The 13,669-nt window shown below is 45.8% G+C and overlaps 1 protein-coding gene across 3 annotated transcripts in view; it reads right to left on the reverse strand.

Annotated features, from left to right (window-relative positions):
• The window catches only part of FOCAD (focadhesin), a 161,658-nt gene that overhangs the window by 62,378 nt on the left and 85,611 nt on the right, over window positions 1-13,669 (reverse strand). For all 3 annotated transcript variants that reach the window (XM_056848240.1, XM_056848241.1, XM_056848239.1), the window contains 3 exons: window positions 7,360-7,495; window positions 5,060-5,248; window positions 3,575-3,696 (listed from right to left, as the gene is read on the reverse strand). In XM_056848240.1, the coding sequence (XP_056704218.1) occupies window positions 3,575-3,696; window positions 5,060-5,248; window positions 7,360-7,495 (447 nt within the window). The remainder of the gene's footprint in view (window positions 1-3,574; window positions 3,697-5,059; window positions 5,249-7,359; window positions 7,496-13,669) is intronic.

Here is a 13,669-nt window from a genome sequence, read left to right on the forward strand (position 1 = left end):
CTATCTGCTAGCCATACAGTGTAGTTAGATTGTGACATATTATTGCCTCCTATCTCCAGTTTATATAAGCAATAATCATCATAAGCAAGCACGCATACAGTTCTGAGGAAAAGTCATTGTGTGCTGGGCTACCTGAGATTTTGTCAAGCTACCCTGAAAAGGGCCCCAAAACCTGAGGCTGCAGGGCCAAGTCTGGGAATGAAGTCACAGCCCCATCTGTACTCCATTCTCACTCTGCATGGAGCACTCAAGAAAGTCAAAGGCAAAGAGAATTCCCAGCTGGCATACCACCTTGCCTTTTACAGACAAGGCCTACCGCCATTTTTCTGGTCCTAGTACAAACTAGTTACAAGCTTCATTTCATCCTTTATATAAAAATCTCGTAAATCATGAACGAAAAATCTTCAAAACATAAACAGATACCGTTGCAACCCATGCCATGTCCCCCCTCAACACCAGGGTCTAGTAAAACATAACCCCCAAATGCTTGGGCTCTGCTTTCGGTCTAAAAAGTCCCACCAAGGGTGCCTTGTTCTAGGGCTTCCAAAATCCTAGCAACAACACACATTGTTTCATGCCATTGTCTTTTCCTTCCAAAAATTAAATAACTGCTTATCAAGTGCATGTGCATTTTGCTTGCCTTGCTTTCATTTTCACCCTGGAGGATGGTGGTAGAAACCCAGGAGGATATGGGAAGCAAATGGAACAAAAGCAGTTATAGCCTGCACACAAATTTTATGCCTGCAGTTACCAGATGTTGCCTTCCCATTCCTTGCCAAAGAAACGTTAGAAAACAGACTAAGGGTAAAATTGCATTTCAAGCTACCTTTTACTGAGCCGTGTCATATTGGGAGCAAGAAAATTATGGCTTCTGTTAACTCCTCCCACCCTACAGAAAAATTACTGTGCACAACATAGTAATTAACTATATTTTCAGAGTTTTCAGTATATTTTCAGTTCTCTCATTTATTTTCTCAATTTTTTTGTTGTCTCAAAGTAAACACAAAAATGTACACAGATTTTCGGTGTGCCTGCCAAGCAAAAATCAAATAAATAAATAAAAACAGTACCAGACAAAACACAAATTTTAAAGGTTATGAAGTAGAATAAAACGACAGATGTGCGCCTTTTGGAAGGTAAAGATTAAAGTTTTGCTAATTCTAAGGAGGAGGGGACACAACAGAAATGAAGACTAATTTAAACCAAACCAAGAATTCTCTGAAGAAAGGGAAGACTGTAAAGATTATGCAGATTGTAAGTGTGCTGGTCAAGGGCTTTGGCTGGGAGACAGACCTATGACATTGATAAGGCTTGATTTGATATAATTGCCTTGGGTTGGCAACTAGTTTTGCCTGAAAGGCATTTTAATAAGGGGGTGGAACAGAGCGGGCCAAACCTCACACTCCACTCTACCTTAAACCAGATAAGTTAAGAACATAAGAAAGGCCATGCTGGATCAGACCAAGGTCCATCAAGTCCAGCAGTCTGTTCACACAGTGCTGGGTGCCTCTAGGAAGCCCACAAACAAGATGACTGCAGCAGCATTACCCTGCCTGTGTTCCAAAGCACCTAATGTAACAGGCATGCTCCTCTGATCCTGGTATGCATCATGACTAGTATCCATTTTTACTAGTAGCCATGAACAGTCCTCTCCATGAACATGTCTACTCCCCTCTTAAAGCCTTCCAAGTTAGCAGCCATCACCACATCCTGGGGCAGGGAATTCTACAGTTTAACTATGCTTTATGTGAAGTTCTACCACAGACAACACTCATCTATGCTTCTCTCTTTCCTCTAGAGTTGGCAACATGGGAATCAGATAGTATCATTCACTGAGCCACAGTTTACACATGTGGGGTGGGCGCGGCACCAGCTGTATTTGAATCAGCCTTTCACAGTACTATACAAGATATTCCTTCTGTGCGGGAAAACAATGTTTGCATTGCATTTGACACATAATGTATGATAAAAGCACGTGTCTCTATTTTGCAGCTTCCTCCCACTGATGCAGGCAGTAAAAATCAGACATCTGCATTTGTCATATGTTACTATTGCATGAATGGTACAGTGTCAGTTTAGTATGATTTTGCAAAAAAACAGAAAATTTTATTATGATCATGATCCCTTTTGTAACGGAACTATTTTAAAAGTGGCTTGGCTCAGTTATGTTGGAACTCGACATTAAAGAGGAGGTATACCCGCCACTGAAACCAGCAGCTCCTTTCTCCTCCTTTCTTCCCCCAAAGTTTAGAAACACTGAAAGGATAACGGGACATCACTGCATCATAAACTTCATGGTCTCCATAAACAGCAATCAATGAAGTTGGAGACATCATGATGTCATCATGTCATATCAGTATCATTAAAAGGCTCATGGACAGAAGAGGAAGACACAGGGCTTCTGTTTGCAGCAGCAAACACATATCCTCTGCCACACCTAATTCCAGCCTAAGTAGCAGACACAAAGATGAAAAGCCCTTTTGACCTATTAGGATCACTCTTGTCTCTTCTGGAAAGCTCTGCCCTCTTCAATAGCACCATTATCCCCAAACAACTTTAGTAGCTCTGATTAAGCCTGCCTACAAGGTACCTGTTACTTGAATAAACCCAGGTGAGTATCCGGAAAGTAATGTAGTGCAGCATCATTCCACCAATCCTGGCTGCTTAGCTTCATTAATATAGTAGTATGGAAAGCACTTTTGGGGTGCAACTCCTTCCAGAAACATTAACAGAGATGCTCTTTTCACCGACATGGATACAATATTCCCACTTTGCTGTTATAACTGTCAAACAATAGCCAGAATAGATATAAATATTGCTATCATTTCTATCTACAGTGTGTGACCAGACCTTTCTTCTGGAGATATAAGCCACCTCTCATAATGCTGTGCAATCATATTTGAGACACCAACATATTTACACTCACATGCCCCACTCCAGCCTGCACTACTGCTATTGGCAGTTTCCAAAGATCAGTTGCTGCAATGCTCTATTTAATGAAAATATTCTATAACAAGGTCTCACTTATAATGATTAATTAGCTGTTCATTGCTCATTCTCCACCCCCAACTACATTTCATATAGGACATTAAAGCTCAAGAGTTACAAAACCTTAGCACGATCAGCTACATACATCAGTGTAATTAGTTGTTCCCAGCATTCTGGGCTAAGAGATATGCTCAGTTATTATTACAGTAACGAGGAGGTAAGGGTCACTCCCCGGGTTGCTATATTCTAATTGGTTTCCAGACAAGCCCAATTTGACAGCACTGTAACCAGATTAGGCAGAACTGGTAAAAAGAATTCAAGGGGGGGGAAGCATCAGCTTCAGCTTCAATTTATACCAATGATCTTCAGAGAAAACATTTCAGCAAAGAGAGCATTTTATTAGATGTATTTATACGTCCCATTTTCCTTAATTGTTCCTCACAGCAAGTTTACTTAATTAAGAGTAAATTATAACATCACACAGCTTGCAGCTACTATTTCCTAATTAGTAGATGCAAACTCAGGTTGGGAAATGTAATAGTATAGAATGAGTGCACAAGAGGAAGGAAAACTGGCAGTGTTTTACCTCATGGATGAGAGCAATCAACATTTGCTGGAAATTGCGTCCCCTACTGGCTAGAAATCGGCTGATAGGTTTGCCATCTTTGCCCATATGGATTGGAAGATCGTAACACAGCAACATGCCGGCTAAAAGAAAAACACCACATTAGATGACTGACAACAACCAACCTGAAGGTTATGTTTTAACTTTACTATAATGGTAACCAAAAGCAGAGAAAATTAATATTCAATTTTTTTAAAAGTTTTGGATTAATATGAATTTGGACCAATTTGGCAATTATTTTGCATAATCCAAGAACTGCTGGCAGAGACAATACTGAAGGAAGGAAGGAAGCAAAAATCTGAAAAGTCACTGTAGAAAAGGGCAGCAATTTAACGGACCATGTATTCTGTAGGGTCCCAGAAGTCTCTCACTCCTGCAAGTTTTCTGGTTCTCAGCCATTTCCAGGAGAGCAATACAGAGGCCATCAAAATGCTACCATCTTGATGTTTGTGCTTTCCCACTGCTTCTCCTTTGGATCCCCTTGCGGCAGCATGAAAGGGCAGAGGTAAGTCTCCTCATTAACATATTCATAATTAACAATTCAGTTCAAAGTATCACTGAAATCAAAAGTATTTTTCAGTATTCAATGCTTTTTTTTCATATGCACTATTTAAAAGTATTCATTCAATCTAATTAACAGTGATGAGCTTCTGCAGTGAGCTGCTGTAAGTTTCTGGCTGGCCTCCTCTCCAGGTAGTCCCTGATTTCTGTTGGCTAACTTGCCTTTTAAACAAGTCAAGTCCTAGTCAGTCTAGACATTTTCATCATATCCTTTTTTTCAAGGACTCAGAGTGGCATAAGTTATTTTGCCCGCCACACAGCCTCTCTTGAAGTTAGGCTTGAGGAGAGTGACTGGCCTAAGATCACCTTTGCAGCAGAATAGAAAACTGAACTAGGTTGATCAATCAGTCACCCTTTCCCCATCTCACTGCTCGCTTTATCTCTATCCAACTGCCATTTGTTGCTCAATTCTTTTACTGTGTGGGTGATTATTTCATATTGCTTGGGCTCATTTGCCTGAACCCCTTGGAACTCTACTGATCTGTGGGGAGAGAGCAGCTCTTATACATGACGAATAAGACCAGTCATGATATGTGGAGGTGGCTTGAGGTTAACTTTTCGTTACAGCTAGACATAATCATTTGCCATTTGCTAGAGCTGCCAATTCCTCAGACATGCATCTATACCCAGGATGCCAGTAGACACTAGGATTAGTAGAAAGAGTTGTGGAAGGGGAGGAGAAAAACTGGCTCATAAAGTGCCTCATGTTAGCCTTTAAGGTGCTACTGGGCTCTTGCTCTTTTCTACTGCTGTTAACAGACTAACACCCATTGTGATCGGTCTCCAAAACATAGGTTTACTGAGGAACTAGGAAATACACAATTCAGCCATTCCCAAGATTTTCTACTACATGAATGGCTTTGGCTATTACAAAGAGAATCTCACCTGCAAGGCCAGGCTTCAACCCTGGCTGCTTGTTCCTTTCATACATTTTTAGCATGAAGCTTGGGACTCCCGATACAGTCTTCCCTCGATCTGACTGAACAGCACTTCCTCTCATTGAAGAATGGTATATTCCACGAGGCATGCTGGCCATCTCCTGTTTCAACAGAGATGCAGCAAACTCTTCAAATGCTTGAGGGGAAGGGAGATGGAAAGAATACAAGAAAGTGATTGACTGAGGAAACCAGAACCACCCAACTGATGTGCAACCACAGCTATTATCGGGGAATGTTATGCTGAAATAAGTGGTAACTCCATATTTAGCTGACAGCTGAAAGGTCATGGTTTTTATAACTCCCGAGCAAGTTCCACGTTCACCTCCCACTCAAAACATCACCTCAGGAAACCTTCAATAAATGGTGTCAGATGTTCAAGCTCAGAAGGAAAAACAAGCAGTCAGAGCTGTTTTATATTCTGATCAATGGACCCTTTGTTTGATCCTTGGTCACCACTATGGAATGACAGGAGTAGAGGAGACCTTTACCTTGGCCAATGCAACACTGAGAAGAAACCCCACCTCCAGCCACAGGAGGCTTCTTGCCACTTAAAATACAGCAACCTAAACAAATATTTCAGAAAATTCAATAGGTAAAGTCGGATGAAGAACTCCAGAGTTGGAGCTTTTAAACTCTAGCTGAGTTCACCTCTGTAGTTGTAAAGTATTCAGGCAATGGTACTACACTTGTGAAAATAAATGCAGGAGCTCAGACAAAGTGGCCTTGCAGGACATGGTCCCCAGCAGGGATACTTCTTCCTCACTATGAATTGCCAGAGACCAGCAACATTTGTTATGTTTAAGAGCCTGTTAGTGCTCTTTATTATATAATGAAAGGTTTTTAAAGGGTGTGGGGAGGGGTTAATAACAACTGTTTCACATTAGGCTCATGGCTTTGATGCACATTCTCCTGTACCAGATACAGTTGCTGGTTTTCCTATGAATTGCAGCAAGCCTGGGGATGAAAGATCACGTGCCTTCATTCTTGTAAACCAGACATACACAATGTGTCACAGAATCAGTTAACAGAACCCAGGACAACTCTGGAACACCTTTGTATTTTCACCTCCTTTCCACCAACACTTTCAAAAAAAATTGCTACTTTCATTTCTTTTAACAACAGCCGGGGTGGCATGGGGGAAAACATCATGAAAGTGAGTCCAATATTTATGGAAACCAGGGGAGTTTTTCCACATATATAATGCCAATTCTGCTTGACAGGCTGAAAAAATTAATGTGACCACAAAACCAATGCTGTGTTGGCACTATAGGATATCCCAGCTATATATTTGGGAGAATGGGCCCGTGTTGTTTGCAGAGCATTTGCTTCACGTCTTCTGCTTCTTGCACGCTGGACTATTGGGACAACTTAATATTCCTCTGAACCGTGGAAACGAATCTTTTCTAGTCTCCGCTGTGTTGCCTCCTCTTCCAAACAGTATTAACACATTAGAGCTGCAGTACTAGGAACCTGGAAGTAAGTTCCACTGACAAAAATGGGACTTACTTCTGAATACACCTGCTTCAGCTTTCTGCCTAGAGTAAACAACATATTTTGCTGCATTCCCTGACTGGGTTGGATCCAAACTGCCTCTTTTGCTAACTAAAGGGCATTGGCACAAGAACACTGAGTTCTCTTACCCACTGCAGACCCCTCCCACCATTTCTGAGGGTCCCTCAACCTTCAGTAGCTGCTTTTGGGAGCACATGGGGCTGCTGCAGGAAAAGAGGGGTAAGAACAATTTGTTCCACAAGAGGAGTTCCACTTGCCACTGTTTGGCTCCCACCATTATGTTTCTATCATATTTCTTTGACAGTTAACTCTTTAATTTTTGTGAAACTTCCCTTATCAAAAGTTAGCAAAAGCCAGCATGGTATAGTGGTTAACAGTGTCTGACTCCAATCTGGAGAACCAGGTTTGATTTCCCATTCCTCCACATGCAGCCTGCTGGGTGACCTTGGGCCAGTCACAGTTCTTTCAGAACTCTCTCAGCCCAACCTACCTCACAAGGTGCCTGTTGTGGGAAGGAAGGCGAGGTTAGCTGCTTTGAGACTCCTTATGGTAGAGAAAAGTGGGGTATAAAAACCAACTCTTCTTCTTAATCATTTTGTACAACTCAGTTGTTTTAACAACTGTATTAATTAATTGCTTTCTAATCTGGTCACTGAACAGTAAGCTCAAGAAACTACTTGCAGGCAAAATGATATTAAAACATCTAATGAGAAACTAGTTTTTAAATCCATGTACCTGGTAAAACAGGAAGAGGTGTGAGTAACAATAATTTGACATATGAGGAACCAGGAACAGAAAGGTCAACCTCTTTCCCTTCCTCCTCCTCTTCATTTACATCCACATCTTCTTGTTGGTCCAGTTCTGGTCTCGCCTGTATGGGTGAGAAAGACAGTAATGAAAAAGAGAATGGAAAAGGCATACTGTATAATGGAAAACTAGGAAATAAGTCTGTATCAGTTAAGTCCAAACTAGGGCAAGAAATCCTTTCAAAAGAGAAAAACAGAGTTTCATTTACCTGTAACTGTTGTTCATCTGGTGGATCTTCTATGCAGGCACACATTGGGACTGCGCAGGCGCAGGCCGGCCACGGATGAGATTTGTCAGCTTCTAGCAAAATCTAAGAAGAGAGTGCTCCCCCTCCCCTCAGGGCATGCCCCTTCCCGCCCATCAGTCACATGACCCAAGGGGGAGGGAGCACTCTTCTCTCCAGTTCTCCAACCTGCCGCCATGGAACCAACCACTTGTCTAGCGGAGAGGTCCCACAGTGGGGAAGGAGGGAGGGATGTGTGCCTGCATAGAAGATCCACCAGATGAACAACAGTTACAGGTAAGTGAAACTCTGTTTTTCATCTGTGTGGCTTCTATACAGTCCCACATTGGGAGAGTAGAGAGCTCGCTTACCAGGACGGTGGGTGTGGGACAGTCACCAAAATAAAGATTGCAGTACTGCACGTCCCACGGCTGCATCTCTGGCGGAGTCCACATCCACGTCATAGTGCTCCATAAACGTGGAGGGCGTGGACCATGTGGCAGCCTTACAGATGTCGCGAAGATCTATCTTGGACGAAAAAGCGATGGACGCTGCATACGCTCTGGTGGAATGTGCTCTAATCATAGGAGGGCACTCCTGATGAGCAAGTTCATAGGCTAACTTAATGGTTGACGTGATCCACCTAGAGAGGGTTTGGGGAGAAGCATGACGTCCCTTACGGTGTCCCCCGAAGCAAATAAAGAGGTTATCGTCTTTACGGAAGTTCTTAGACCTCTGAATGTAAAAAAGGAGGGCTCTCCGAACATCGAGGGAGTGTAATGCCCTATCAGCATCAGAGGATGGGTGAGGGGAAAATACGGGGAGGACAATGTCCTGGGCAAGGTGAAAGGATGACACAACCTTAGGTAAAAAGGAGAGTTTTGGCCTTAACACCACTCTATCTGAATGGAATTTTGTATAAGGTGGGGAGTGTGACAGTGCGGAGAGGTCGCTAATTCTTCTTGCAGATGTAATCGCGACCAAAAAGGCAGCCTTAAACAAAAGCAGGGCCAATTCACAGGTGGCTAGCGGCTTGAATGGAGGTCTCATGAGCTGTGATAAGACTAGAGAGAGACTCCACTGTGGAACGGGCAGAGTGACAGGAAGGTATAAATTAGTGAGACCCCTCAAAAACATTTTGGATAAGGGATGAGGAAAAACAGAGAATGAGTCAATATCCGAGTGAAAAGCCGAAATTGCGGCTAAATAAACTTTAATGGAGGAATTAGATAAACCATCATCTTTGAGGGAAAGCAAGTAGTAAACATATCCGACAGTGGGCATGAAACAGGTGAAACATCTTTAACCTTTGCCAAATTGGAGAAATGCTTCCACTTAGCGTCATAGGACCGCCATGTGGAAGACTTCAGGGAATGCAGGAGGACCTTAGCTCCTCTATCTGACCACTGTCCTGGGGCCGTATCCTCCAGGCAGCGAGTTGGAGGTCTGGGGGGGAGTGGGAGGGATTCTTTGGAAGGAGGAAGTATTCCCCCTGCGCAAGTGACATGAGCACTGCAAACCATGACCTCCTGGGCCAAAACGGAGTGGCAATGATGGCATCTGTCTTGTCGTGGTTCAGTTTGGCTAAGACCTTGTGAAAGTAGAGGGAAGGGGGGGAAAGAGGTAGAAAAAGAGCCCCGTTCCAAACTGCTTGAAAGGCATCTCCCAGCGAGCCCGGGCTGGCTCCTGCCCTCGAGTAAAACCTGGAACACACTGAATTTAGATGAGTGGCAAAGAGGTCTATCTGCGGATAGCCCCACTGATGAAACATTTGGAGAAGGCAGTCGTTGTCTATTGTGAGCTCGTGTGCTTTGCTGGGAAAGCGACTCAGAACATCTGCAAGCGTGTTGCTTGTGCCCGCAATATGAATTGCCACTAGAGTGACGTGATGGGCTATGGCCCATTCCCAAATGTCGCTGGCCTCCTTGGAGAGCGAAACGGACCCTGTGCCGCCCTGCTTGTTCAGATAGTACTGAGTGGTAGAACTGTCCGTAGCAATCTGAATGTGATGTCCTTCCAGGTGCCCTGTAAATGAAGACAGAGTGAGATGGCATGAAGCTCTAATAGATTTATGTGCAATCTGGACTCTGCAGTGGACCACGGACCCTGTGCTGTAAGGTTACCGCCATGAGCCCCCCATCCCGAAAGGGAAGCGTCTGTGAAAAGGTGCATTTCGGGGGAAGGGCACTGGAAGGGGATGCCTGAGAAAATATTAATGTCACGCGCCCACCATTGCAAGGAGGAGATAACGAATCTGGGAATGGATAGGTGTTTATACTGAGGGTCAACATTGAGCCTGAACGCACGGAGGAACCAGTTCTGGAGTGGGCGCATACGAAGTCGAGCGAATTCCACCACAGCCGTGGTGGAGGCCATAAGGCCTAGCAACTTTTGTATGTGATAGGTCGTCTGAAACCTTTTCTTTGTGAATCTGGATACTAAGGCTTGAATGACACGACCCCTTTGTGTTGGGAGGAAGGCTCTTGCTTGTTTGGCATCCAAGCGTGCTCCAATGAAGGTCTGAACCTGCTCAGGGACAAGTTTGGATTTGGAAAAATTAACTAAGAGGCCCATATTAGTAAGGGCTGAAAGGATTAGATCCACCTGCACGGCCAATCCTGACTGTGACGTGCCCACTACCAACCAATCGTCAAGGTAGGGGAAGATTACACAGCCCTTCAGAGCAAGGTGAGCTACCACTACCGCAAGGCATTTCGTAAAGGTCCTGGGGCTGTAGATAACCCGAAGGGCAGCACGTTGTATTGGTAGCATTTCCCATTACATTCAAACCTTAAGTACTGACGACACTCTGTGTGGATTGCGATGTGAAAATAAACATCATAAAGATCTAACACCACGAACCACATGTTCCTGTCCAAGAGGGGAAGTACTTCCGGGAGTGAAAGCATACGAAACACTGGTCTTAATTAAGACATTGAGCTCCTGGAGATCCAGTATAGGGTGCTTCCCTCCCTTTTTTTATCCACAAGAAAAAAGCGGGAGTAAAACCCGCGGTTCTGGTCAGAAGACGGCACCTCTGAAATAGCCCCTTTGGAGAGGAGACTATCAATCTCTCGTAAGAGTAGGTCAGGGGCCGGTGTCAGAGAGCAGCCCAGGGGCCTGTAAGGAGGTAACGTATCAAACTCTATGAAATAACCAACATTTATTATCTTCGAAACCCAAACATCGCTGGTAATTGCAAACCAGGCATGGAAAAAGGCAGACAGGCGGTCGAAAAAACAAACAGACTTCTAGTCATGCCTGCTTAGGTTTATTGAAAAGGCCTGGGGACCCCCTGGGGTTTTTATGGTTTGTTCTGGAACTTCCTTTCGTGCTGGGGACATGGAAAGGAAGAACGGAATGAGGGCTGTTGAAATGACCCCTGGAATCGGTATGGGCGGGAGGGTTGACTGGGCTGACGACCAAAATAACGTCGTCTAAACTCGGGTGCCTGAGGGGTAATCCCTAGAGACTTTGCGGTTGTTTTATTTTTCTTCAAACGATCTAGGAAGTGTCAGTTTGGTCACTGAATAAGGATATTCCTTCAAAAGGAAGGTCCTCAATACGTGCCCTGGTGTCATAGGGAAGAGCAGACTGGCGTAACCAAGCATGTCTGAGCATGACTATGGTGGAAGCAATAGCTTTACTGGACGAATCCGCCACATGGCGTGCTGCCGTGAGCTGCTGTCTTGCTAAAGACATGCCCTCGGTCTGTATGGCTACCGCCAAAGGACGTTGTTCGTCGGGAAGGACGGAAATTTGTGGAGATACACGATCCCAAAGGGAATACTGATATCTAGCTATGACGGCAAGGAAATTTGAGATGCGTAGGACTTCTGCACTCGAGGTATAAATTTTTCTAGCGAGGGCATCGAGCTTCCAGCCCTCTCTATCCTGCGGAGAGGAGTGTGCTCCAGACCTATATTTACCAGGTAGAGCCTCTACTATTACTGAATTAGGAGGGGGATGCTGGTAGAGAAACTCTCCACCTTCCCTGCGGATCTTATACAAGTTCTCCACCCTTTTGGTGGAGGAGGGAACTGAGGCAGGCTTAGCCCAGTTGGTATGAACCACTTCGAGGATACTCTTTATCATAGGAAGGGCTACGGGACGCGGGACCTGCTATGGAGGATATCCATAATATCATCAATGGGACCAGAATCCTCCGGTTTGAAATCAATTTTAAGAGCTTTCGCCATGTGAATCAATTGTTCCGCATATAAACGGACATCTCCTGTAGGAGAAATCAGTTTAGAGTCCCCGACAGTGTCCTCAGGTGAGGGAACAGAAGGACGGGATTCCTCATCCTCATCCGAACCGGGAGAGAAGGAGGCGTTATATTCCGAATGAACAGTGTCCCATGATATAGAAGGAGACCTGGACATAGGATGCTCACGATGTGATGCTTGCCTTGGGAGGATTGGAAGCTTGGAAGTATCATCAGGATGGCGAGATGGAGAGTGTCGACGTCGACGGGAATCCCTGGAAGGCGAGCGTGAACCGGAACGACGGTGCCGACGACGGTCGACCGGGGAACCCGAGTACACCGATGGTGTTGGATATCGGCGTCGAGATGTATCTCGGTGCCGACGAGAGGGAGACCGGCTCCTGGAGGAGTAGGGGCGCTTACGTGTAACTGGACTGCATGAGTGAAATGAATGGCTATGTCCGGTAGAAGACTGTTTGGATTGAGGTTGACTGCGTTGAGAAGCAGATTGGCGTCGACGAGAAGCGGAACGGCTCCGAAGGGTGGAACGGGTCCAATGGGTGGATCGGCTCCGACGAGTGGATTGGCTCCAACACGTGGAATGGCTCCGACAAGAAGATGATCGGCGTCGATGAGAGGCGGTCCGACTCCGACGAACGGATCGACTCTGACGAGAGTATGATCGGTGTCGACGAGAGGACAATCGGCTCCAACGGGTAGGATGGCGCCGTCGCGGAGTAGATTGATGCCGACCAGAGCGAGCAGAAGCCGGGCTTCGAGAACGGTGCCATGAAGTCGACTGCTGCCAAGGGCTTCGAGAGCAGCGCTGTGAAGTCGATCGACGCTGGTGACGTTGGCCAGGTTCGAGATGGGACGAACCCTTTGGTGACCCCACTTGACTCTTATCGACCGACCATCAAGAGTCCTGTTGGGTGCCTGTAGGGGGCAGTGACTGGACGGCGCCCTCCTGAAGCGTTGCAGGTTCAGCCGCAGGCCCCTTTTCGGTATCGAGTGTTGGGGATTTGGTAGACACCGAAGGCACGTCCTTGTAAAGATGAAGGAGGTGCTGCTTAAATTCTGCGTTCCCTTCCTGGGCCCTGCTCGGACACGGAACCAAGGGGGTAGCCAGGGAATGAGGAGCGGAGTCCTCAATAGTAATCGGCTGCCGTGCAGCTACATCGGAGGCAAGTGACGCCAAGGGATGGGGCGACTTAGCTTGCAATCGGCGTCGAGGAGATGCGGAGGCTGATCGGCATCGAAGAGTCTTCGGAGAGCGCGAAGGTGATTGGCGCCGAGATGATCTGGAGTGGGACGCATGTTGCGAAAAACCGCAGCCGCGGCCATCTTGCAACCCTGGAGCAACAAATGTCGCCGGCCGAATAACAACCGATGACGGCTTCTTAGAGGGACCACCCCACTTAGATGTTTTTGAGGAGGGCCCCGCTTCGGTATGGGGCTTTCTGGTTGAAGGGCCGGGTTCAGCAGACTGACCTCTGGGACGAAGAGATTCCTTGTAGAGGTGAGAGAGAAGGCGAATAGAACGAACCCTCAGGGCCTTTGTGGTAAGTTTGGAACAACTCTTACAAGTTGCCGCAATGTGGCCTTCTCCCAAACAAAGGAGGCAATCTTTGTGAGGATCAGTCTTCGCCATTTTGGCACCACAAGAGGTACATTTTTTGAAAAGTGGAGCCTTTTTGAACTCCATAGCTAGAGCAGAAGCTAACACGTTCTCTCTCCATGGCGGCAGAAAGAGAACTGGAGGGAAGAGTGCTCCCTCCCCCTTGGGTCATGTGACCGATGGGCGGGAA

Source organism: Euleptes europaea, chromosome 4 (genome assembly GCF_029931775.1).
Source record: "Euleptes europaea isolate rEulEur1 chromosome 4, rEulEur1.hap1, whole genome shotgun sequence".
Classification (NCBI taxonomy): domain Eukaryota; kingdom Metazoa; phylum Chordata; class Lepidosauria; order Squamata; family Sphaerodactylidae; genus Euleptes; species Euleptes europaea.